This window comes from Globicephala melas, chromosome 19 (genome assembly GCF_963455315.2).
Source record: "Globicephala melas chromosome 19, mGloMel1.2, whole genome shotgun sequence".
NCBI classification, from domain to species: domain Eukaryota; kingdom Metazoa; phylum Chordata; class Mammalia; order Artiodactyla; family Delphinidae; genus Globicephala; species Globicephala melas.
Genome location: NC_083332.1, coordinates 3,296,566 through 3,321,621, shown reverse-complemented (window position 1 = coordinate 3,321,621; position 25,056 = coordinate 3,296,566). Strand labels below are relative to the sequence as shown.

Sequence of the window (25,056 nt, the reverse complement as noted above, 5' to 3'; positions counted from 1 at the left end):
CTCCTTTTCCCTCTGGCCAGCCAGCAACTTTTTCCCGTCATCTGGGTGGCTGGCGAGGCTGGTTTGGGACTGGTTTTCTCTGGATCCCAACCTGGTTCAGCTTGGACGCTTCTGCTTCCCCAGAATGCCCCCTGACAAGCTCCCCTCCCCACCCCAACCAATTCCTGCTGGCCTCTCCCCCGGAGCTCAGTCAGCTTCCAGCCGAGCCACCAGATGGCGCCCTCCAAAACCAGATCGGAAGGGACCAGAGGCACAGCCCTAGGCAGGCAGGAGCTGGTCCTCAGCCCCTATTTGCTGCCCTCACGCCTCTGCTTCCTTCGGGAACCAGACACATCATCTCTCCAAGATCCCTTCCCATCTCAACCCCACCCTCTCCCCTGCTCACACACCTCCGCAGGCTCCCCATGTCCCACCAGATAAAATCCGCGATGCGGCTCGGCAGCTGAGGGCCTGTAGCCTGCCTAGCATACAAGCTTCTCGAGCACAGTGCTCTGCTTCCCTCTTCCTGTCTCCACGCCTCAGTTCATGCTGTTCGTTTCACCCGGAATACTCTCAGCCCTAGCAGGTGTCTAATCGTCTTTCAGCCTCTTGCCTGCTGCCCCAGCCCCTGTTTCTAACCAAAGAACCACAGAAGCGAGCAGTTCCCCAAAACAAAAGTTTTCCCCTGGGACTTCCCTGGGGGTCCAGTGGTCAGGACGCTGCGCTTCCACTGCAGGGGGCACAAATTCAACCTCTGGTCGGGGAGCTTAGATCCCGCAGGCCACGCAGCACAGCCAAAAAAAAAAAAAGTCCTTACCAGGGCCACACTCCTGCAAGGCCAGCCCTTACTTCTCCAACCTCATCCCCTGCTACTCTCCTACATTTCAGGCACGTTTTTATCCCTTTGCCCACGCTGTTCTCATCCGGAAGACTCCTCAAATACCCACATGGCTCGTTCCCAGACGCCTTCAAGTACCTGCCAGTGCCAGCTTTCCAGTAAGGTCTATTCTGACCACCCTGTGCGAAGTGTCGCAGCCTGACATTCGGTGTTGCAATCAGACACGCCCCAGTTTTGGACCAATCCTGGACCCCCGTGGTCTGCCACGCCCCCTCTGGGCCAATCAGAGTGTTCCGCCAGGCACGCACTCCTGCACACGCGCACACCAGCCTCCCCAACCCCTGCCGCCCCCTCTGCTTTCTCTCCGCAGCACTACCACTGGCAACGCATTTATTTTGTCACTGGGTGCCTCATGCCTCTCCTCCTGAAATGTATCGGATCTTTACCTGTCTCATGCACTACTGTACCACCAACACGTAGGACAGGGCCAGGCAAGGAGAACAGGACCATGAACGGGCGAGTGAATGAATGAATGCCCCAACTTGGAGGACAGCTCCTACTTGGCTCCAGCCAAGTGCTGCCGTGCAGGACTGAACAGCTCGCACTGTCAGAGTCCTGTTTATTCAGAAAAGTCAAAACCCCGGACTTTTATATGTGAACTACCCCAAGTTTTAAATGTTGGCAACTGACTCAAATTTGTTTCAAAAGCAGTGATGGCAAGACCCAAGCTCCCCAACCCAATATTCACAGCCCCTACCCCTCGCCCGGCTGACCCTTCCTGCTCTGTACCAAGCCAACTTGTGACCACGTGGGCCCTGGATTGGGACCTCTGTTCCAACTGACCGCTCTTCCTGAAGCCCTGTCCCACCCCGTGACGGGCAGGCACAGCCCCAGCACGGGAATGGGAAGCAGCGCCCCACCTCCAGCCAAGGACGCAGCCACTGAGTGGCAACTTCACGACTTTTATTTGTGGTGCCTGTGCTTTATCTCGAAAATACCTTCTCCCCCTGCCCCAGACAGTGGGCCGCGAGGGGGCAGCAAAAAATAGAAGACATCCCTCCCTATTGCACACGGACCCTATACACAGGCCCACCTGGCCGAGGCCAGAGGGACTATTGGCACATTCTCGGATCCCTGTTCACGAGTGGGAGGGGTGATGAGGGTGGCATCACACGTGAGGGGGGACCTCTGGGCGGCCACTCTGGTCCTGGCGCTTCTTGGTCCTCGGTTCCTTCCTGGTCCCGCCTCCAGCCCCAGTCCCCCCTCAGCGACGTCCCCCTACCTGGCTCGGCCTCCGCCTCCATCCTGGCCTCGGATGGCCCCCCTTGGCTCCTGGGGACTCTGTACTCCCCTCCCAGTCTGGAGGTCCCGAGGGGAGGTTATGGCTTCTCAGAGACTCCCCGGGAGCCCTGTCACTCGTGTTCACGCAAAGGAAGGGGTGCATGTGGCAGAAGCAGCTGTATAAATATGGGTGCGGGGGAAGGGCCTCCTCCAGAGTCACTTGGAGAGTTTGCTGATGACGCGAATCAGGGCTGCGTTCTCATCCTTGAGTCGCTGGTTGTCAGCCCGGAGGTCGGACAGGGCCTGCGAGGTGGGACGCGTCAGCCAGGTGGCCCTGGGCAGGCTGCACCCACTGCCCACCCTCGCTCTGCCCTCAGCTCCCCATTAGCATTCACCTTCAGCTCCTCCTCCAGCTCCGCTGCCTTCCGCTCCAGGGCCCTGCGCTCCTGGAATAAACGGGAAGGTGAGGACGAGGGACCGGGGGTCGGGGAGGGCCGGAGGTCAAGTATGGCTGAGAGAGGCGGGGAATGGGCAGAGGGGCACGTTAGAAGGTCAGTGTGGCCCTCTTCATCCAGACCCGCCTGAGCTTGTAAGGCTGGGGACACAGCTGGCCCCGCTCCAGCCACCCTTACTCACGAATCTCTCCAGCTCCAGAAGGGCGGGCCTCTCTGCAAATCGCTCCTGTCTCTGGTGAGGACACAAAAAGAGCAGGGCTCTGAGAAACGTCCAAACCGCAATGGTCAGAAGGGGGAAACCAGCAGTGAGAGGGGGAAAGGCAGACTCCTGGCTGGCCCAGACCTCCCCACCTACTGCTCAGGACCACAAGCCCAGTCCCTCTTGGACCAGGCTCCGCCTCCGAGATCTTAGCTCTGCCCCTCATTCGCCCCCTCATTGCCCACGCTTCTCCTCCCAAGGGTCCTAGTACCCCCACCACTCAGGTCCCTCCCCTCGACGCTCTGGCCCTACCTCCCAGGGATCCGGAGCCAGCACTGGCACGCCGGCCAATTCCCACCACCTCCAGGGCCGCGGCGTCCTCACCTGCGTGGCACGCTCCAGCTCCACCTTGAGCTGCGCCAGCTGCAGTGTGGTCTCGGTCAGGGCCTCGCGAAGTCGTTCGTTCTCACTGCGCAGCTCTGCATACAGCTGGGGGCCCCAGGAGGAGGGACACGGGGGTCAGGCTTGCCGGCTGAGATGCCGCATGTTTGCAGGGAAAGGGGGTGACTGTGGCTCAGGTGGGGCCGGAAAAGAGCAGGATGCCCGGATCGGTCAGGTAGAGCCACTAAGTAGGGGGCAGGAGGGCAGGTATATACAAGCCAGCAAGTGGGGGTTAATGGCACGATCGTGGGGTGGGATCGCGAACCTTCCTGAAGCCTCCATCAGGCTCTTCTGATTCTGGCTCTGGTTCTGGGTTGAGGTCCCGCTGCCTGCAGGAAGAGGGGCCGCCCTCGGGAGTGCTGGGGTGAGGGCAAGGAGGGCGTCATGGGGCGCGCCCACGGCCCCACAGACAGCCCAAACCCTTCCGGCCCACCCTGTACCTGGATCCTGGGCTGCGGTCTGCAGGCGCCGGCTCCGCCTCCTCCCCCTGTGGGCGGAGGTGGGGTTCAGCTTGGCTCCACCCCCAGCCCACCTCCAAGGCCGGCCCACAGCCCCAGCTCGGCCCGCCTGGGCCCCGCCCCGCACCTCGGCAGGTCCCCGCCACTCCTTGCTGACTCTGCGGTGCTCCTCGGCGGCCTGTGGTCCTTGCCCTTGGCCGTCAGGCGCCTCTGCTGGGGGAGGGGCAGGAGTCAGCCCAGTGATCTGTGGAGGGGTCCCCTCTGCAGGGTCAGGGTCTCTGGGCCCAACCCCCAGGAAAACAGTAAGACTGTAGCAGGAGGGAGCCGGTGGGCCCAGGTTGACCACCTCCCAGAGACCAGACCTCACCTCTCTGGGCAGGGCCATCAGAGTTCTCGACCCCGGGCACTCGGGGTCGCCGGGAAGGGTCCTGTGGGAGAGGGGCACGGGGGTCAGAGGACGAGGGCATCTTGTACCACCCCCTGCCCGGGCACCTGAACCCTCTCACCAGGCTTTGCAGGCACGACTTCTCTGGCTCCGGGGCCTTTCCTGCAGCCTTCTCTGCTTCTTTAAGGTCTGTCAGAGTCACACCCTGGCACGGAGAAGGGGGCAGTCAGGGGGTCCAGGACTCAGGGCCCAGCCCCTTCAGGACAGTCTAGGCCCCCAGGCCCTCCTCCCGCGGACCCAGGGGTCCAGGCCCCCATCCCACACCTGCGTGGACCTCCGAGACTGGCGCATGAGGCGAGAGCGAGCTTTCCGCTGAGATTCAGACTCCTCGTCCCGTACAGGCATCTGGTAGGACCTGAGCGAAGGGCCCCGACCTCAGAGAGGGTTCCTTTGGACCCTGTCCCATCCCATGGTTGACACTCTCTGGGGGAGTCAAGTTCGGCCAGAGGACCTCAGCGCCAACCCTGGGACTCCTGGGTAAGGCAGCTGTCTCCCAGCTGGGGAGACAGCTGCTTCCTGCCCCCAGGCCTCTTCACCTCACCTCCGGCGGTCGCGGGAGTCCGCTGGGGGCGCTGCAGAGGCTACGGGGACATTTGGCTTCACTGGGGATTCGGGCTCCGGAATCCTGGAGGCATGAGTGGAGTTACCCAAGGGAGGAGGAGGCCTGGAGATCTCAGACCTGTGTGAACGCATTCAATCAGCAAATGTTACTCAAGCTTGCGTTACATGGCAGGTACCACACATACAGCAAGAAGCACAAGAAAAAGAAACAAATCATCTCTGCCCCGATGAGTCAAATCTGAGCAGAAAAGATGCAAGCAAAAGAGAGGATAACCACAGAAAGCTCAGGACACCACATGGTACGTCAGAAGAATGAAGCACCCTGGGGAAGAAAAGACAGAGCAAGGACAGGAGACCGGAGGTGTGCGTGTCCGGAGGCTGGGGCAGTGAGTGCAGTGGGGCTGGTGGGCCTCCCTGAGAAGCTGACATTCAAACAAACCTGAGAGAGGGAGGAAGGAAGCCCTGTGGGGGTGAGTGGGGAGCCACAGTGAAGGGCCCGCGCAGGAGCGAGCCCGCGTCAGAAAGGAGGGCGGAGGGCTGGAGAGGGGGGTGGGGGCCGCCGGAGGCCGGATCACGGTGGCCTTGGAGTTTTACTGTGAGCTTTTACTTGATGCACCAAAAGGGAAACTGAGGCCAAGAGTGGGAGGCAGGGACCAGACCCCAGAGAGCAAAGGCCGACAAGACAGGGGCCCAGACCTGCCCCACTCCCGGCGGGACCCGGGCCGTCAGACTCACGGGGCAGAGGACTCCGGCACCTTCCGGGAGGGGGTGGGGGTAATTCTGGCAAGACGGGGCTCCCTGGCCTGCGGGGAGAGGAGAGGAGGGGGCTATTCTCCTTGACTAGGCAGGGTCTGGTCCCCTGCCCCTCACCCTGCTCACCTGAGTGTAGGTCCCTTCCAGCCGCGAGGAGGAGGCGGAGCGCTGCAGCCCAGCCCCCGAGGCACCCTCGGCGCCCCGCCTCTCCGCAGGGCCTAGGGCCCCAGAGCTCCCCGTCTTCTGGAGGCCAAAGCGCGTGGAGAAGGGGGCCTCGTCGGGGGTCTGGAGAAGGGAAGGGTATCAGTTACAGGGAGAGGGTCCTACTTCTCAAGAACTTCAAGTGTTACCCCCAAAAGGACCACCACAAACTACAACTGGGGGGTGGGGAGGACAGGCACAGTCAGGAAAAGGCAGTCAGTTGTCCCAGAGGATTCTGGGAACTGTAGTCTTCACCCCACCTGCCCTGACAGGAGGTTCACAGGCTTTACGGCTACGCCCCCCACAACCTCCCGGGCCAGCACGGCCTCCGGGAACCCAGACTCACCATGGGGCTCCTGGGGCTAGAGGGTGGCGGGGAGGAGACCCCGTTGAGCGTTCTGGATTCTGCAGGGGGTGGCTCTACAGTGTGGGAAGCAGGAGAGGTCTCTGAGCACCAGCCCTTCCTCCCGCAGACCCCTCCTCTCCAGATTCAGGACCCCAGCCCCCCAGCCCCTCACCTGAGGGGCCTTCTTCTCCCTCATCCTCGTCCCGGATTGGGGGTCCCCCTGCCCCACCAGGCCGGCGCTCCTTGGACAAGTCCTGGAGGGAGATCTTCTCACGGCTGCTCAGACGACATACAGAGCTCCTGGTGGGAAGGGGAGGGCGTTGGGGTCCAAGCCCTGGGGAACCTCCAGCCCACCCACCCTCCAGGCGCTTCTCCCCTACCTTCGGTGTTTGCTGCTGGAGGGCCCCTGGGGCTCCTGGCCCCTGCTCTGGGAAGCTTCCTTTTGGTTCCGAAGCTGAAAGGGGGAAGGGGGCCACTGGGGAGGGGCAGAACACGCAGACCCTCCTGGGTCCCACATACAACTGTGCCGGGGTGGAGGTGGTACAGGGGGGAATGAGATGATCTGTGCACTCGCTGAGTTTTCCTAGACATGGCGCCCTGGGTCTCAAATGAGTCGTCCAGTACTCAGGGGCCCCCAGGCTTCCTGGCCTCTACCTCCCAGGGGCGAGCTACCCAATCTTCTCCCCAACCCCTCAGCACACCGGACACGGGCTGCCAGGCCCGGCCTCCTCCCTTAAGGCTCGCTGTCAGGCCCAGCCCCCAAATGGCATCTCAGGGCGCAGTTCCCCGACTGCTGTGTCTTCACACCTCGGAGCCTGCACAGCAGTTCCCCCGCCCCTCCTAGCAAACCCCTTGTGCTGCAGGTCTCCCTTCCCAGACACCCCCAGGCCTCGTCTGTGCCCCCACCTCTCAGAGACCCTGCTTCACCCACTAAACGCCCTCCCAGAGCCCCCAGCCTCCTCACCTGGCATTCAAGGCCCTTCAGGGTCTGCCCCTCTCCAAATTCCGGGTACCATACGACTCCCCACCCCTGAGCCTCTGCACGTACTGCTCCCTCAACAGTGTGCGAGCCCTGGTCCCCAGGAAGCTGCCCAAGTCCGCCAAGCCGGAAACAGGACCGTCTCCCTCCGTGTTGCCACAGCCAAGCTGTAAACACGGGGTCTGGTCCTGTCTACCTGCCACTCGCCAGAAGCTCCAGGCAGAGGGCCTGGCCCCAGAAGGCCTCAGGAGATGTTTCTTGCCACCTAAGAGTGCTTACTGTGTGCCAGGCAGGGTTCTGAATGCTTTTGTTTAGTTACATACATACCACTCATAGCATAATACGTACTCCACGTAACAGAACATGTAACTCATAAAGTGCGCCGTGCTATCCCCATTTTACAGATGAGGTAACCGAGGCCCAAAGAGGTTAAGTGACTGGCCTGAGCTCACACAGCAAATCCATGGCAGAGCTGGGATTCAGACCCCGAGTCCGCACCGTTCACCCCTTCATTCTGCGTTTTTCCAGCAACAAGGCCTGGCCCAGTGCTGGCGGGGGGGCGTCCCAGGGGTGACGAGGCCCAGCCCAAGCCTGGATAGATGACTGCCATCTGCATCCCAAGGTCCCCCGGGGCCCAAGGCCCCGCCTCCCCCTAGTGCCCAGCTGTGCCCCTCCTCCTGGCTCCCCACTGGGCCCAGGTCACCGGCCAGGGAAGGGCAGGTCCCCAGGGACGTGGAGGCCCTCCCTCCTGGCTGTAGACAGACACTCACGTCCTCCTGCTTCCGGGCCAGCTCCTCCAGCAGGCTCAGCACCTCCTCATCCGCTAGATCACAGGGACGCTGCCCCTGGGTGGGGAGGGGAAAAGGCAGGTGAGGAGTTGGTGGACGGGCCCTCCCAGCCCCCACCGGTCCCCGGGCCCCGGACCGGCCCTCACCGCGTGCGTCAGCGAGTCCATGCCCCCGCCGTGCTCCGCCAGCAGGCGGCAGGCGTCCTCCACGCCCCAGTGGGCTGCGGCGTGCAGGGGCGTCCAGCCGTCCCCATCCCGCAGCTCCGGGTCGTAGCCGGCCTGAAGCAGCAGCCTGGGGGCCAAGGAGGCTCGGGTCAAGGACCAGGACAGGGGCTCGGGGCCAAGAGCTAAGGTCGGCCAGCTGTGCTGTGGTGGCAGTACCAGCTGTGACAGTACCGAAACCGGTCCTGGGCCAGGGGGTGAAGCGTCATGGCCCCAAGGCGCCCTCTCCCGGAAGTGACCCTCTCTGCCACCGCTTTGACTCCTCCCCTGGCCTAGCAGGTGGCCTCTGGAACCCTGCTTCTTGTACCTGCAATGCTCAACTCTTCTGAGCGTCACCCCTGGTTGTGAGACAGCTCCAGGGGAGGTGAGGGCAGGGGTTCCCCAGCACCCAAGCCTAGAGAAAGGATGAGACCCCAGAAGGGGCGGCCTGGGGGCAGCACTCTTCCAGGACCCCTCTGGCTCAGAGCAGCGGTTCTCAACCAGGACCACATAGACGCCTGGGGACGTCTGGCCGTGTCTGGAGATGATTCTGGATGTCACAACGTAGGGGTGGGCGCCAGAAGCATCAGTGGGTCGGCGCCAGGGATGCTGCTAAACAACCCACAGCACAGAGGATGGGCCCACAGCCAGGAACGATCTGGTCCAAATGCCACCAGTGCCGAGACAGAACCCCTGGCTTAGACGGTTCTTTCCCGTGAGATAATCACCACCTTAGACCACACGATCTGGTCCAGGGCAATTCTGCAAACTCAGCGTAGGGTAGACACGCGGGCTTTTAGAGAACTGCATTTAGGTTCCGTGTCAGTGAGAAAGAGCTGAAGCAAGGTGGGAAAGGCGGAGAGACGAGGTACCTTGTAAAGAGCCTTTAAACAAAAGCGCCTCTGCGGGCCCCCAGCTCATCTGCTCCAGCCGTGCGGGCGTCCGCTCCTGCCCCAAGCACGCGCCCACCTTGGGCTCCGCTGTTCTCTCTGCCCAGTGAACGTTCTCGAGGCATCAGTGCCTTTCACGCGGCCACCCTCTCGGTAGTCACAACCTCCTCCCCGAATCTCGAAGGGGACCTCCCCACCACACTCGCTCTCCCCCACTGCCCTGTTTATATCCCTCTGGACCAGTGGTTCTCAACTGGGGACGACGCTGACCCCCAAGGGACGCTGGGCAACGCCCAGAGATGTGCCTGGTTGTCGTGACTGCGGTGGGGTGTGGCTCCTGGCACCTAGTGGGTGGAGGTCAGTGTCCCACCCCCATGAACAGGACAGGCCCCCAGGGTTATCCAGCCCCACGTCACCAGGGTGGAGGCTGAGGACCCCTCCCTGAGCACTCAGGGCCATGTGATGTGACCGGCTTCCTCAGTCACTTCTCTGTCTGTCTCCTCGACAAGGCTGCGAAATGCACATGGGCCCAGATCTGTCTCGTTTGCTGCTATATCCCCAGTACCTAAAAGATGGTCTGGCATACAGCAGGTGCTCAGTAAGTGTTGAGTGAACAGCATCAAAGAAATGTACACCTTTACCCTGCCACTCATCTTTAACGAGGAGAATGTCAGCTACATTCTTCCAAAAATGCAGTCCATAGATAGACCTGGTTGTAAACCCATACTAAGGGGCGGAAATGAAATTACAGTCAGTGAGTATCTCTAAGGCCAAAGCGTTTCAGTTCTGTGGCAGAGAATGAGGCTGTCCATGAATATCCACTCTCCTTCCACCTTTAATCATGGCACCCAGGGACCTCCCCGGTGGTCCAGTGGTTAAGACACTGTGCTCCCAATGCAGGGGGCCCGGGTTGGGTTCAATCCCTGGTCAGGGAACTGGATCCTGTGTGCTGCATCTAAGACCTGGGGCAGCCAAATAAATAAATAAATAGGCGGGGAGCCACTGCAGAGCCCTGAATGAAGATGAGGCCCCCTGCCCTGGGAAGACGCTTCTAAAAAAAAAAACATGGCGCCCAGCTTTCAGGGGTTGCCTGCTGAGGCAGAATCTCCCAGTCTCCCTCACAGCTAGGAGCGGCCAGCCGAGAAGGGTCTGGCAAATGGGATGTCAGTATTCAGTGTGTACGCCGCTTCTGGACTGTCCTTTTGAAAGACATGGACATTTGCTCCTTTTGCCCCCTGCTTTTTCCTGCTGGCTGGGACACAGATTCAAGGGCAGGAGCTGAAGCAGCCACATGAGGCTCAGGGGTGGAAGCCACGGGTAGAAGAGGGCACAGCTTCCAGGGCTGGGCACAGCACCGGGCCTGACCGTCCCACCCTCCTTGCCACAGGGACCAGCCCTGGGATGAGCAGGTGTGCCAGGCAGCCCAGTGAGTATCAGACCCAGGACTTTCGCTGGAACTACGGAGGACGAGGCACTCTACCTCTGAATGAGGGGAAGCAGCCAGGACATGAGGCTGGAGCTGTTAGGCGTCATCTTAAGCTCCTCACTGAAAAGCTTCCTTTTTTTTTTTCTTCCCCAGCCCCACCGTGCAGCTTTCGGAATCTCAGTTTCCCGACCAGGTACTGAACCTGGGCCACAGCAATGAAAGCCCAGCATCCTAACCACTAGGCCACCAGGGAATTCCCCTGGAAGACCTTTCTAAAAATTCATTAACACAGAGGTGAGCAGAGATGGAGAGATTCATCTGCACTCCATTTATATACTAAATATAAAGTATAACATCACATGAGAGAGAGGGGAAAAAATAAAGAGAGAACAGGGGAGTCTGATGATAAGTAGAACCAACTACTGACAGGAAGGGGTGAGGCACTCAGAAATGGACAAGACCACGGTGAGGATGAGAAGCAGAGAGTACACGCTGCAACAATTTAAAATATAGATGCACCAAATAACCTGGCCTTGAAATATGCAGCACAAAACCTGACACAACTACAAGGAGAAACAGCAAAAATCCACAACCATCGTGTGACGTTTTACTGCACTTCTCACAGCAACTGAGAGAATAAGCAGATGGGGGAAAAAAATCACTACGGATACAGAAGATTTAAATAGCATGAGTACAAAGTGGACCTAATAACCTATATAGGACGCTGTACTTAACAACACAATTCTTTTCCAGCTTACGGACTGGGTTATGAAGCATTCCAGCTTACACAGACTGGGGTATGAAGCAAACCTCAATGAATTCCAGAAATCTGGAATCACAGAGAACCTGTTCTCTGACCACAGTGCAAGTGAGCCAGGAAGTGAGTACAGGCAGATCTCGGAGATATTGAGGATTTGGTTCCAGACCACCGAAACAAAGCAAATACTGAAATAAAGCGAGTCACATTGATTTTTTGGTTTGCCAGTGCATATAAAAGTTAAGTCTGTTATGTGTACAGCATTATGTCTTTAAAAAAATGTACATACATTAAAAAACACTTTATTGCTAAAAAACGTTCGCCTTCATCTGACAACGTAGGGTTGCCACAAATCTTCAATTTGTAAAAAAAAAAAACAAAAAAACACTATTGGCGAAGCACAATAAAATGAGGTATACGTGTAATTCAACTACGACTAGAAAATCCCATGTATTTGGAAATTAACGACATACTTCTAAATGATCCCTGGGTCAAGGAAGACTACAAGTTGGAAAACGTTTTAAACTGAAGGACAGGGAGAAGTCTGCACATCAAGACTTATGGATGCAGCTAAGGCTGTATTTAGAGGGAAGTGCACGGCCTTAGGTACATAAATTAGAAAAGGGAGGGAATGGACAAAATCCGCAAGAAGGTGTAAGACAGTGAGAAGCAACAGGCTGGCCCAGCGCAAGGGGCAGGGGAAGAGGGAGGGTCTACACCGGCCCAGCTCACCTCATCACCTCAATGTAGCCCTTGGCGGCGGCCACGTGCAGGGCAGAGGCCCCCGTGCGGGGGTGCCGGGCCTCTGGCATGGCGCCCCCGTTCAGCCAGCACCTTGTGTCGTGAAGCAGCAACTCCTCCTCGGCCCGTTTGGCTGCTTCAACATCCACACCTGGGAGGACGAGAAGGGGGGATAGGTGGGACTCCCACCCTGAGACCCAGGAAGCACAGAGTGGCACCTGGCCTGGTCCCTCTGCTCTGAGCCTCCTCTGGGAGGACTAGCTCTGAACTAGCTCTGTTACTTCCCAACCATGCTCCGTGAAGCCCTGGGGTCCACTAAGGGTCTCTGAGTCACTGCTGGGGGCTGGGAGGATGGAGGGCGCAGGAATCTTACATCTTACACTTCCTGTCACTACAGATACAGTCCTTAGTCCAGCATCTTTGTGTGTTTCGTCACCGTTATCACTCATGAGTAGGATAAACCAGGCAAAAAGCCACTGAACAGTGCCCGTACCTTGGGGCAGCGGCACCTTCCCACCAGCTGCTGTTCCCTGCTGTCACCTGCACAATCTGTGCGAGGCAAGCATGCTTCCTCACTCGCCAATTTCACTGTAGTCAACTGGTCTCATGGAAAACTGTACTGCATTTATGGATGCAAAAGGCACGTTATGACTTTAAGCATAAGTTGACTGTGGATCAAAACGGGCAGCCTTGTTGAGGCTGGAATACTACCTTTAGACTGTCACTGAGAATCCGTACTTTGCACGTTATGAACTATTGAGACGGGAGTCAAAAACAGTCTCTTCTAGGGAATGTGTACTCTCTCTCCTGGGAAGTGTATTACTGGCTGTTAGTTTTTCGATTGTGAAATTTCTCACTCACCCAAGCGCTGCACAGAGTTGAGCCGCCCTGCTCAACAGCCGTCAGCAACGTGCAGCTACGGAGCCCCTGAACTGTGGCTACTTCCCACTGAGACGCCTTGTAAATGTAAAATACACTGGATTTCGAAGCACAGGAAAAAAGTGTGCGGCAGCTCACGCGTAGTTTTTCATATTGATTACATATTGAAATGATGATGTCTCGGACGTACTGGATTTAATAACTATATTACTATAATTAGCTTCAACTGTTTTTGTTTTTCCGCGCACCTACTTGGAAATTCTCAGTTACGCTTGTGGCTGACTCTGGCTTTCCACTGGACAGCACTGGCGACGACGCGGTGTACGGCCGCCTGGCTTACAGCAGTACAAGGCGACAGAGGCCATGACAGGTGCCCCTCCCCGCAGCCCCAGAGGTAACCACCTTCATCAATCTGCTTTCCTGAACGGGAAACTGGTTACACCCTTACTGCAGGTTGGAAATGCTGCCCCGGGGCTACCCGGAGGATCCCAGAAACGCAATCCCCGCCGGGACCAAATCTGTCCGGGTCCAGCTGCGCACTGGCGCCACCCGGTGGCACCTGGGCCCTCGGACTAAACGCCAATGGATTACCTTAGGGTCCCCTGGCTGGCGGGGACTCCCAGGGGCAGCTATTCCAGGAATGTCTGGCTGGCTAGGGCCCATCCCGCAGGCCCAGGCTGGGGTGGAGGCCAGGAGAGTGCCAGGCACTCAGGGCCCCCCCCCTCTCCTCCCCGACCTCCTTAAAGGGAATCACCTACATTCAGTCCTATTATAGATGCAGGCGCCTTGCTGCGGGCAGGGAAGGGCAGAGTTTGCCAATCTTTTATTCAGCAACCACAGTTAGTATCCTGCGTGTTCAAACGCATCCTTCTGCAGCTTTGCTCTTTGCCGAGATTTGCCCATGTTTATTAACAGAGCTCCTCATGGGGGTTGGCAAACTACAGCCTGCACGTGCGGGCCACCAGTTTGGTTAACATAAAATTTACCAATTTCACTATTTTATTTATGTATTTATTTTATTTAATTTTGCTGTGTTGGGTCTTCGTTTCTGTGCGAGGGCTTTCTCTAGCTGCGGCAAGCGGGGGCCACTCTTCATCGCGGTATGCGGGCCTCTCACTATCGCAGCCTCTCTTGTTGCGGAGCACAGGCTCCAGAAGCGCAGGCTCAGTAGTTGTGGCTCATGGGCCTAGTTGCTCCGCGGCATGTGGGATCTTCCCAGACCAGGGCTCGAACCCGTGTCCCCTGCATCGGCAGGTAGATTCTCAACCACTGCGCCACCAGGGAAGCCCAATTTCACTATTTTAAAGCGTACTACTCAGTGGCTTTTAGGACTTTCACAACGTGCAACCACTGACCCTATCTGTACCTCAACTTTCTCATCACCCCAAATGGAAACCTCGTACCCCATTAAGCAGTCCCTCCCCAGCCCCTGGCAACCACCAATCCACTTCCTGTCACTGCGGACTTGCCTCTTCTGGACAGCCACCTGTGTTTGTAAGTAAAGTTTTATTGGAACACAGCCACACCCACTCATTTACATATCCTCCCTGGCTGTTTTCCCCACCACAGCAGCAGGGTAGAGTTGTTGCAACCTGACAGCATGTCCCGCAAAGCCTAAAATATTTACTGCCTACGGACTTCCCCAGTGGTCCAGTGGTTAAGACTCTGAGCTTCCATGGCAGGGGGCCTGGGTTCAATCCCTGGTCGGGGAAGTTCCACATGCCATGTAGTATGGCTTAAAAAAAGAAAAAAAAATTTACTGCCTAAAACGTTTGCCGACCACTGCTTGGATCACTCATTTATAGATTACTGACTGATCCGTTCGCCCTTGGGTGTCGGCCACATCCTCTCAACACTGAAGCCATCGGGTGGCCTAGGAGTGCTGGAACACTGGGAATGTGGATCTCCAGCTGTAATCCATGCTGTCCAGCTGGTTCCCACAGTGGCTGGAATCACCCGCACTCCTGCCGGCCAGAGATAAGAGTGCTCTGCCTTGCCATCACTGGAACTGACTGTCAGAGCTGCCCGTCTCTGAGAGTAACTGCCCCACGTCCACTGTCCTGATGTTAGGATTCCAAGTGATTGCTTCAAATGCTTCAGAAACACTTTACATGTCCTCCCTGCCCAGTTCTAAGTCCCTGTGGGTCCGACCATGGCCCTTCTGAGCAAACGGCCAGAGAGTCCTGCGCTTGGACTGTGTCCCTGTGGCCCGGGCCGTGGGAAGAGCATCTGCAGTGGAGCTGTTGCTTGGACCTGCAGGCATCCAGTCTCCCGCCTCCGTGAAGACTTCTGCCTTTTCCTGACCCCTGCTTTCAGCCGACGTGGCTGAGCCCACAGCCCGGCTCCGTGGGTGACCACTTCACCAGGCCTGACCATCCTCCTTGCCACCGTGACGGGCTCAGGGGCAAGCCTGTGACCAAGGTGGCCCTAAGAGCGTCAGGCAGAGGACTGTGGATGGGACTACGGAGGAGGTGAGTTCTAGCTCTGCTGGGGCATCAGCCTGCACTGCTAGCAGCCATGCTAAGAATCAATACCTCACGGAGAGAAGCTGTCTAAGAATGACAGAGTTCAGCAGTAATGGAGGGATTCTTTTGACTCTGTGCACCTCGATCAAACCACGCCTCAAGTCCATAAAACTCCTAGACCGCGGTTACCTAAGCCCATAAATTGTCTTCTTTTTTATTTTATTTTATTTATTTTTTTCCTTTTGCGGTACGCGGGCCTCTCACCGCTGTGGCCTCTCCCGTTGCGGAGCACAGGCTCCGGACACGCGGGCTCAGCGGCCATGGCTCATGAGCCCAGCCGCTCCACGGCATGTGGGATCTTCCCGGACCGGGGCACGAACCCGTGTCCCCTGCATCGGCAGGCGGACTCTTAACCACTGCGCCACCAGGGAAGCCCTTCTTTTTTAAACTGTGGTAAAATACAGAGACTCTGCCGACCACGCTCCGCTGAGGCTTCCGTGTGAAGGCAAGCATCGCGGAGCCGTGGGGCAGGAGCCACCCGACTCCGGAGGCGGTGGCTGCAGTGCTGTTGGCAGGTGCCTCCCACCCCCCGCAGTGCAGCAGAGCGTCCTCCCAGTAGGACCACAGGCCTTTGTGCCTGGTCGGCCCTACAAGCCAACATCCCCCAACCTTCGCCCCGCAGAAGGGGAACATGGGCTGCTGTGAGAAGGTGATGTGAGCTCTGGGCACTTCCTGCAGAAACACACAGGATGTCCGAGAGACCACCCACCCCCTGGTGGCCTCCACGCATTGCCCTGCAGACTACTTTTTTTTTTTAATTTTTAAATTTTATTTAATTTATTTTTTATACGGCAGGTTCTTATTAGTTATCTATTTTATACATATTAGTGTATTATGTGTCCATCCCCATCTCAGACTACTTTTTAACTACAAAGGGAGGAAGATGCCTCCACGGTAGAGTCACCTGGGCAACCCCCCGAACGAGGTTCAAGGTTAACATCACCAGTAACGGGGCAGAGAGACAGAGCCTGTCTCCCGGAGGGACTCGCTAAGAAGTTCCTGCCAAAACTGCAGAACTGAAGAAACAGCCAGGTCCAAGCTGAGGGACCTGTGTGTGAAACCAGGGAGGGTGAGGAGGGCGAAGGCTGATCCAGGTGGAGGGAGCTGGACGTGACATGAGAACCAGGTGCAGGGAGAGACCCAGGGAGGTCCACCCCTAGAGGAGAGGGAGGGAACACGGGCAATCATGCCAAAAAGTGAAAAACCCCTGAGTCCATACTTCACGATTCCACTTATACAAAACGTCCAGAATAGGCAAATCTAGAGACACAAAGCCAATGAGAGGGATGCAGGGCTGGGGATGACAGCTCTGGGGTGTGGGATTTCTCTTGGGGTGATCAAAATCATCTAAAATCCATGTGGGGACTTCCCTGGTGGCGCAGTGGTTAAGGATCTGCCTGCCAATGCAGGGGACATGGGTTCGGGCCCTGGTCCGGGAAGATCCCACATGCCGCGGAGCAACTAAGCCCGAGCGCCACAACTACTGAGCCTGCACTCTAGAGCCCACGTGCCACAACTACCGAGCCCGCGAGCTACAACTGCTGAAGCCCACGCAGCCAAAACTCAATAAATAAAATTTTAAAAAATAATAAAAATTTAAAAAATAAAATAAAATCGGTGTGGCGATGGATGCACAACATTGAGTGTGAATTGAATACACTAAAAACCACCGAACACCAGATCGCACACTTCCAAGGGGTGAACGGTACACACTGTGAACTGTGTCTCCACGAAGCTGCTGAAAAGCCCTGGTAGATCTCAGTGAAGGTCGTGTGGGCACTCAGCAGACTGCTATCAAAACCTGCCTCTGAGTTTGAAGTTTTTTGAGATAAAAAGGTGGAGAAGGGGAGGGAGAAAACCCCGGTTCTGTCTTTCCTTTGCTTCCCACTCCCCTCCACCTGAACCAAAGCAGGGCTCCTGGACCTCAGCTGCCCACCTCGGCTCGCCCACCAGCACCTCCATACCCTGCGTGGCTCTCACGACGACCGACACACAGCTGCCCAAGGGCCGGCCCTTGCCCCTCCCACCCAGAGCCAAGCCGGCAGTCTGGGCATCACCTCGGACGCCCCGGCATCTACTTTTCACCAGCCTGCCCGCACTTCCCGCGCAGCCCTCCAGACCTGCCAGGCCCACTGGCCCAGCGCTCACACCTTTCCACCCACTGAGCCCTGACCACCCGCGAGGCACTGCTGCTGCCACCCTTGCTCTGCGGATGAGACAGTCACCTCCACAGCTGGGCTGTGACCCAGGGCTCCGGCGGGAGACTGGGTGAAGCGGTGAAGCTGCTGGCCATCCCCCACCTGACCTGCCCCGTGTCCTCCGCCCCCAGCTCAGCCACGCACACTGCACAACAACTGGCCCCAGATGGCTATTTGTAGCGGGGCAGGGGGAAGGTGAGAACCTGCTAGAAGTAATACACACTCCCCCTAGAAAAATGAGCATGGCCAGACAGAGCTTTGAGGGGTCCTGGGCCCCATATTAAGGACCCTGGGGCTCAGTGATCCTGAGCACGGGACAGACCAGTTCCCCAGAAGCCTGTGCATTCCCCTACCCACACCCCAGCAGAATTCCTGAGATACCTGCAACCACGTAACGACCCCCTGGACAAGCCTCTACCTCACCTTCCTCAGTCACTCGAGGATAAGGTGACACTGCAGGCCAACAGTGGTTTGTGCTCTTATTCTGTGCCCAGCACTTCCTCCAATTACTCTGGATAACCCTGGGGGTAGGTACTCACACCCCACTTCCCATGTAGGGACTGAGGCCCAGAGAGTCAGGGTCCTCGGGAACGGAGGGCCCGCCCCGCAGCAGCCCCCGAGGCCCACCTCGGCGGGCAATCTCCACCTTCAGCAGCCCCTCCATGGCGTCAGACTCGGCCAGGTCCAGAGGCAGGTCCCCATCACTGTTCACCGCGGCGATGTTGGCCCCGTGGCTCAGTAGGTACCTGGGGGCAGGGCGAGGTCAGAGCGGAAGGGTCCGGCCCGTTCTCATCAGGCCCCGCCCACCCTCCCCGCCTCACCTGGCGATGTCCAGGTAACCACAGGAGGCGGCCACATGCAGGGGTGTCCAGCCCTCATTATCTGCCTGGTTCACCGTGGCACCCTGCTCCACCAGGAAGCGCACCACCTCCAGGTTCTCGTCGATGCAGGCCTGGGGGGCGGGACAGGCTGTCACCTTCACCTGGTCCAGACCCTGCATGCCCTGCCGGCAGGACCCATGGCAGGGACCGCTAGGCAGATGCAGGGCCAAGCGGCCCTGACAATCAAGGAGAAGACCCAGATGGCTCTGGAAAACACCAACCCTGTCCCCGGAGGCCCCTCCAGCCACCCAGCTGTTTAAAACCCCCCGGCTTCCCAGTGGTTAGGTCAGCCAGGCATCTGGGGCTTACTGGAGACCATGAGAGGAGGAACTGGACAGAGAAGAGAGGGGGGCTTCACACCCAGGTGTAGGAATCCTGCACGGTGCTTGTTAGATGAGACACACCCACAGTCACCACCGAAGGATGGGGCTTCCAGTGATGAACCAAAGGGAGGAGGCCCAGCCCCTCCTCCCTCAGACCCAGGGGTCCAGGGCCCCAGCCCCTCCCTCAGATCCAACAGATACTCTACAAGAACTGACCATGGCCCTGCCTTGTACCTGGAGGGGAGACTGCTGGACCCCTGGGGCCCAAGGCTGTGCAGAGCTGGTAAAGTCACCAGGTCCCTGGAAACCTGGGACAGAGTGAGGGTCCCGGGCAGGCCTCCTCCACTGGGAGACATGACTGAGTTAGCGTGTGCCCGGGACCTGGGGCCCGAGGAGAGGCAGCTCCCCTGCACCGAGGGTCTCCTAGGCACAGGGCACTGCACCAAGGGGCTTGCACGGGCATCTTCCCCAATCCTACGGCTGTCAGGGTCCTGTTTGATGGAGGAAGAATCAAAGCTCCAGGAGACAAGCACTCACACCAAGTGGGGGCCAGAGAAGGGATTCAGCCCTGGGCGCGTGTGGACACTGGGTGGGCACTGGGACCTGAGCAAGGCCTGAGGGACAGGAGTGGACCTGGACTCCCAGGTCCTCAGGGTAGGTTAACCTCCAGCTCCCTCACCTCTCCAAAACCATCCATCTGGAGAAGGGGGAGGGAGCTACAAGGGCCAAGAGCATGAAGTCATGGAAACTCAGGCTGTGAAAGGGGGGCCACACGTGCCCTGGGAACGGGATGAACTCTGGGCTCCGTTTATTTCCATTTGGTTGTCATGGTGATGGGGGAGGGGGGCAAGGAGGGAGATGGGCCTTTCCCTTTCAAGGACCTGGCCGGGCACAGGCATCCATATGAAAGATGCCTGCAGCCTGGGCACCAGGGATCCAAGAATCCAGGCCCCCAGCCCCCCCTCCCTCAGACTCAGGGGTCCAGACTCCCCCACCCCTCCCTGTTGAGAACTAAGAATCCTGGCTCACAGTCTTTCCTATTCCAGACCCCAGACCCCTGGCCACTAATTACAAGGTAATTTTAGGGAGGGGGTAGAATACCAGCCTCGTCTAGCAGTTGACAAACCAGCCTGAGGTTGGGGCTGAGGCTCGAGAACGCCTAGGGACCCGACCAGAGCAGGGAGCTGATGCCTGGGGACCTGCTCCATGCAGAAGAGAAACCACAGCCGCAGGACTCACCCAGATAATGTGGGCAACTGCTCCGGTTTGCCTGTCTGGGGGTTTCCTGGGACCTGGGACTTTCAGTGCTAAAACCAGGCCAGTCTTCGGCAAACCAACACGAGTTGGTCACCAGACGCCCAGACCTGACCCAAACCCCCGCACCCCTGCTTGCTGGCTGTGTGACCCTAGGCGGGGACTTCCCCTCTCTGAACCTCAGATGCCCTAATCCTTCATGCCTCCTGCAAAGTCCTGGCAAGGGAGTGTACCGAGTGCTCGCCTGTAGCGGGAGTGGGAGAGGGATCCCACCTAACAGGCCAGGCCGGGGTGGTCTTCTGCAGGGTCTGGGCCAAGGGAGAGGGCGGGGAATGGGGCTTGGCCTGCAACGCAGGGCCAAGAACCCCTTCGGGAAGGTCGAGGGGAGCCAGGGGCAGGGACGATGGCGGAGGAAGGGGGACAATGAAACCTGAGGCCCCTTTCCTGGGCGTGCCAAGCTCTGAGACCCTCCTCTAGATGGAGGAAAATGTCCCAGAAAGCACTAGGGCCTCTGCAGGGCACAGGTCTGGGGGTAGGGAAAGGGAAAGGGGGGAGGGGTAGTACTTGGACCAGGGGCTGCAACTCCCCAACTGGATGCCCACAGCCGCTTCCTGAAGGGTGTTTTTCCTCCTTTGCCAGAGCCCTGCCAGGGAGGGGCTGACTACTGGCCCCATTAACAGATAAGAAACCTGAGGCACAGAGAGAGAAGACACTAATTCGAGATCACAAAGTCGAGCAGCTGAGATCAGAACTCAGGACTACTCTGCTTTGCTGAGCCTCTCCTCTTCCTGGGAACCTGAGAAGTGGGCCTCTTCCTGCCTCCACCCCACTCCTCTGCCCCCTTCCAAGGTTTCCTTCCCAGGGTCCTCTCTGGGCCCCAAAGTAACCAAACTCTAGCGGTTCCGGCACAGAAGAGGGCTGGGGACTGGACCAATTCGAGGAGACCAGGAGGCAGACAGCCTCAGGGACAGAGGGAGGGGACAGAGCTCTTCTGTGGCTTGTGCCTGGTGGTCCCACTGGAGGGGGGTGGGAAGTGATAAAAGCACGCAGAACTAGAGAGAACTCTAGTTGTGGGACATTTGGGGGGCCCTGGTTCAGAGGAACCCTGGAGACAGCAATCAGAGTGTTTTGGAACGGCATGGGGGCCCCAGGGTGGACAGAGAGGAGAAACAGGGTGCTAGACCCCTTGGGAAGGTGATATGATGAGGGGCTGGGAGAAATGGCACATGCAACGGGAGAAAGAACCTGCCCAGATCCACAGGAGGGGATCCAGGCAGCGAAAGCAAGGTGACCAAAGGACAGAGAGGTGTCCCGAAGCCAGGAAGAGGTGGGTGCTTTGAGTGTTCCCAGAAAAAAAGGGTGATGATGCAGGTCTGGCCAAGGCAAGAGGAGAGGCAGAGAGGAGGTGCCTGGAGAAGAAGAAACATCTCCGAGGGAAGGCCTACAGTGGGAGACAAGAGGTGGCACAGCCCGCAGAAGGAGAATGAAGAGGCCATGAGGGTGAAGGGGGGCGGGCAGACAGCATGAGGTGACCCAGACCCGGGGAGCATCCCCTTCAAGAATACAGAGCTGCAATTCCCTGGGGGTCCAGTGGTTAGGACTCCACGCTTCCACTGCAGGGGGCATGGGTTCGATTCCTGGTCAGGGAACTGAGATCCCACGTGCTGCGAGCCACGGCCAAAAAAACAATACAGAGCCTTGAAGGCAGGGGCTCAGGAAAAAGCATCCTTAGACAGCAACAGATGGCACAGACCAAGGATGAAAGCAGTGGCGTGGAAGGCCCTGGGCCTAGCCAAAGAGGTGGCCCAGCCCAGAGACCAAGGGCGGAAGCAGCACAGGCCCAAGAAAGAGGAGGAGGATGCTCCAGGAAAGTGATACCTGCCTGGAAGGGGGAAACTGTGGGCAGCGGTAGAGCTGTAAGTGTCACCGACTCAGGAAAGAGGTCCAGCATTAGATGACAAAGTAGAGGTGGAACCAGTGGAGGTGGCACAGGCGAGACTAGTAGAGAGAGCTCAAGGTCGGGAAAGAGCAGCGCGAAGTGACGAGACTAGGAGGGACTGGACTGAGGCCGTCAACAATGGCTCGAGTCCAGGGAGAGGGCGGCGCAGGGTGGCAAAGACCAGGGTCAGTTCAAGTGTCTCAGGGTCGGAAGAAGGGAGCTCGAGGTGGGTGGGCGGAAAAGAGGGCCAGCACGGGATGGCAGGGACCGGAGCAGCAGCAACGGCGCAGACCAGGACTAGCAACGGTGACTTCGGACAAGGGAGGGAGGGTGCTCGAGGTGGCGCAGACCCAGGGCGACTCAGGTCCCCGGGACGGGCCCGGGCGGGGGCGCTGACCTGGTGCAGGGCGCTGATGCCGTCGGCGTTGGTGGAGTCCAGCACTGCGCGGGCGGGCGGCGGGGCAGCAGGGTCGAGCTCGGCGCCCGGGCCGGGGTCGGCCGCGCGCAGCATCAGGCGCGCCTCGTCCAGATCGCCGCCCGCGCAGGCCGCCAGGAACTCGGCGGCGCGCTCGAAGCGCACGGTGCGGGCGCGCCGCTCCCCGGGGCCCGGTTCGGCGCCCGCCCGCGCCCCCCACTGCCGCAGCTGCTCCCGCCGCCGCTCGCGGGCCGCTGCCGCCGCCGCCCCGGAGCCCGCCCCCGGGCCATCCTCGCCCGACATCGCACCGCCAGCCCGTGAGCGAACGAGCGAGCGAGCGAGCGCCGAGCTCCGAGCCCTGAGCTGCCGCCGCCCGCCCACGGGCCGCCGGGATCTACCGCCCGCCCAGCACCGTCCCGCGCCGCCCCGCGCCGCCCAAGGATCCACTGGCCCCCGCCCGGCGCGTGACGTCACCCCGCCGTCCCGGGGCGCTCTGGGAAATGGAGTCCTCAGCCTGGAGAGGCGAATGGCAACCGCCTCACGGAAGGCCGCGGGGAGCTCTGGGAAATGGAGTCCATAAGCGGAAATTGCTCTTGGCAACGCTCCGGCCTCGATCGGCCCCGAGGCACACTGGGAAGTTCGCGGCTCCGAGGTGTCGAAAGGAAACATGATTGAGAGGATTCTCCTGCGAGTGCTGGGAAATGGAGTCTAAAGGCTACAGGTGTGCCCCCCAGGGCATGCTGCGAAATGTAGTTCACAGCATCAAAAGGACGAAGAACTGTCCCCTGGGGACCTAGTAGGAAATGGACTTGACAGCCCGGGAGTCCTAAAAGGACTAAAAGTCCTAAAAGTCTGCTCGCTTCATCTAGAAATAAGCCCCAGGAGGACAGGAATTTTTGTCTTCCGTGTGCACTACTTGCTCCCAGTGCCAAGACCTGAGCCTAATAAAACGCGATCGGAAATAGTATTTTGGATGAATGAATGAATGGATTACCTAGGTCGTGGGAAACGTCAGGACACTACGGGAAATTTAGTCCGCAGCCCTTAGACCAAGACAATCCCTGGGTGACCTCCCGGGGCATGCTGGGAAGTAAAGATTGCGGTACAAAGGTCACGGCGATCGGCCGCTGGGCACGCTGGGAAACGTAGTCCTCGGGGCCACGTCCCTAAAGGCACAGTTGGTCCTAGGCAGAGTCCCAAAGCACCCCAAGTCCCTGATAGAACCCCTGGGTCACATCGGGAAAGGAACCGAAGAGACGGGGTCCACAATGACAGCTCCCCCAGAGCCTTCACTGGTCCTCCCCGCTACTGTCTCCTTGGGACGTGGAGCACGCTGGGAAATGTAGTCCGGGCTCTACATCCTCGCAAGCCATGCTGGGATTTGTAGTCCAGGGCGAGGAGCTCGAACAGATGTGGAGAGTGAATTGCCTCATACATAGCACCATAAAGCATGAAATAATCCTTATGTTAAGCACTCTGCACTTAAATCCTCATTGAGAAAGAGGCAGGCACTTTTAGACCGGAACAAAGACCCATAAAAAGCGCAAACGTTTCAGCATAACGGCGCTGAAATCCAAACAGAAGCAAGATTCTTTTTTCCCAAGGGATGTCAGAGCAGCCCTACCCACTCTGAAGTCCCGGGGCTTGTGCAAAAATAATAATAATTATAATTATAATAAACTACAAATCCCGTGAGGCCTGGAGACCGTCGGGATGGACACAAAGGGGATAGCAGTCCCGGAGCCAGAAATCATATTGTGACCCATCTGTGACCTCACAGACGACGCAGAACAGAAAGGCGGGTGGCATCCCGGTTCCCAACGGCAGGTTTTTTTTGTTTGTTTGTTTTTGTTGTTTTTTTCGATGGCAGTTTTTTTTTTTTTTTTTAGGTTTATCCACTTTTGGCTTTCTGTTTTTGTTTTGTTTTGTTTTCAAGAGCCACAGTGCCTTTATTTAAGCATTTTTAAAAATTGAAGTACAGTTAATTTACAATGTTGTGTTAGTTTCAGGTGTACAGCAAAGTGACTCAGTTATTTTTTATATATATATATTATTATTATTAAGATTCTTTTCTCCTATAGGTTATTACAATTGTTTTTTAGGCTACGCCCTGCAGCTTGTGGGATCTTAGTTCCCCAACCAGGGATCGAACCCAGGCCCCCGGCAGTGAAATCCTAACCACTGAACCACCCTATTACAAATTATTGAGTATAGTTCTCTGTGTTCTACAGTAGGTCCTTGTTGGTTATCTGTCTTATATATAGCAGTGTGATCAGTGGGTTTGTTTTTTTTTTTAGTCTATTGACAAGGTTGTGCAACCATCACTACTGTCTAATTCCAGAACACTCCCATCACCCCCAAAAAGAAACACCATTCCTTTTAGCCATAACCCCTCATTCCTTCCTTCCCCTGAGGCCCTGGAGACCACCACGACTGTACTCCCTGCCTCTATGGATTTGCCTTCTAGAAATTTCCTATCAGTGGCATCACACAGTGCGTGGCCTTTTGTGTCTGGCTTCTTTAGTTATGATTTGGACACTCATCTACATTGTAGCCTGTGTCAGAGCCTCATTCGTTTTTATGGCTGAAGGATATTCCCTTGTATCCTTTCACCAGTGGACAGACGTTTGGGTTGTTTCCACCTCTTGGCTATCATGAGTAATGCTGCCAGGATTCCTGTACAAGTTTTTGTGAGGACAGAGATTTTCAGTTCTATTGGGGCAGAATTGCTGGGTCCTATGGTAACTCTACGTTTAACTTTTTGAGGGACCGCTGGAATGTTTTCCAAAGCGGCAGCCCCATTTTACATTCCTGCCGGCTGTGTGTGAGGGTTCAACCTTACACATCACCGTCATGATTGTTGAAGATTCTAATAATAACAATCAAAGAACAGCAGGTGCTGCA

At 57.7% G+C, this 25,056-nt stretch overlaps 1 protein-coding gene across 6 annotated transcripts; it reads right to left on the bottom strand.

The window, feature by feature from the left end:
* Positions 1-1,765: 1,765 nt before the first annotated feature.
* On the bottom strand, positions 1,766-23,206 carry PPP1R12C (protein phosphatase 1 regulatory subunit 12C). Of its 6 annotated transcripts, none has more exons than XM_060289003.2 (22): positions 23,147-23,206; positions 18,162-18,292; positions 17,968-18,086; positions 11,730-11,889; positions 7,871-8,015; positions 7,707-7,781; positions 6,338-6,411; positions 6,130-6,257; positions 5,958-6,031; positions 5,537-5,695; positions 5,393-5,460; positions 4,638-4,775; positions 4,361-4,451; positions 4,158-4,241; positions 4,019-4,079; positions 3,779-3,864; positions 3,634-3,680; positions 3,459-3,552; positions 3,065-3,241; positions 2,735-2,785; positions 2,494-2,544; positions 1,766-2,401 (listed from the first exon to the last, which is right to left on the bottom strand). In XM_060289003.2, exons 3-22 carry the CDS (start codon positions 18,002-18,004, stop codon positions 2,315-2,317), a joined length of 1,887 nt encoding a protein of 628 aa, XP_060144986.1. In that variant the 5' UTR covers positions 18,005-18,086; positions 18,162-18,292; positions 23,147-23,206; the 3' UTR covers positions 1,766-2,314. The 6 variants fall into 6 exon arrangements, with proteins under 6 accessions (XP_060144986.1, XP_060144984.1, XP_030707196.1 ...); XM_060289001.1 differs by lacking the exon at positions 23,147-23,206 and adding an exon at positions 22,135-22,577; XM_030851336.2 differs by lacking the exon at positions 23,147-23,206 and adding an exon at positions 22,135-22,577 and having other exon boundaries at positions 3,137-3,241.
* Between the last annotated feature and the right edge of the window lie 1,850 nt (positions 23,207-25,056).

Coding starts and splice junctions, on each gene's coding strand:
- PPP1R12C (XM_060289001.1), bottom strand. CDS start 22,455: ATGTCGGGCGAGGATGGCCCGGGGGCGGGCTCCGGGGCGGCGGCGGCA. Junction 3,865..4,018: donor TGATGGCCCTGCCCAGAGAG/GTGAGGTCTGGT, acceptor CCCCTCCCCCAG/CAGAGGCGCCTGACGGCCAA. Junction 2,786..3,064: donor TGGCTCCGGATCCCTGGGAG/GTAGGGCCAGAG, acceptor TGTCCTCACCAG/AGACAGGAGCGATTTGCAGA.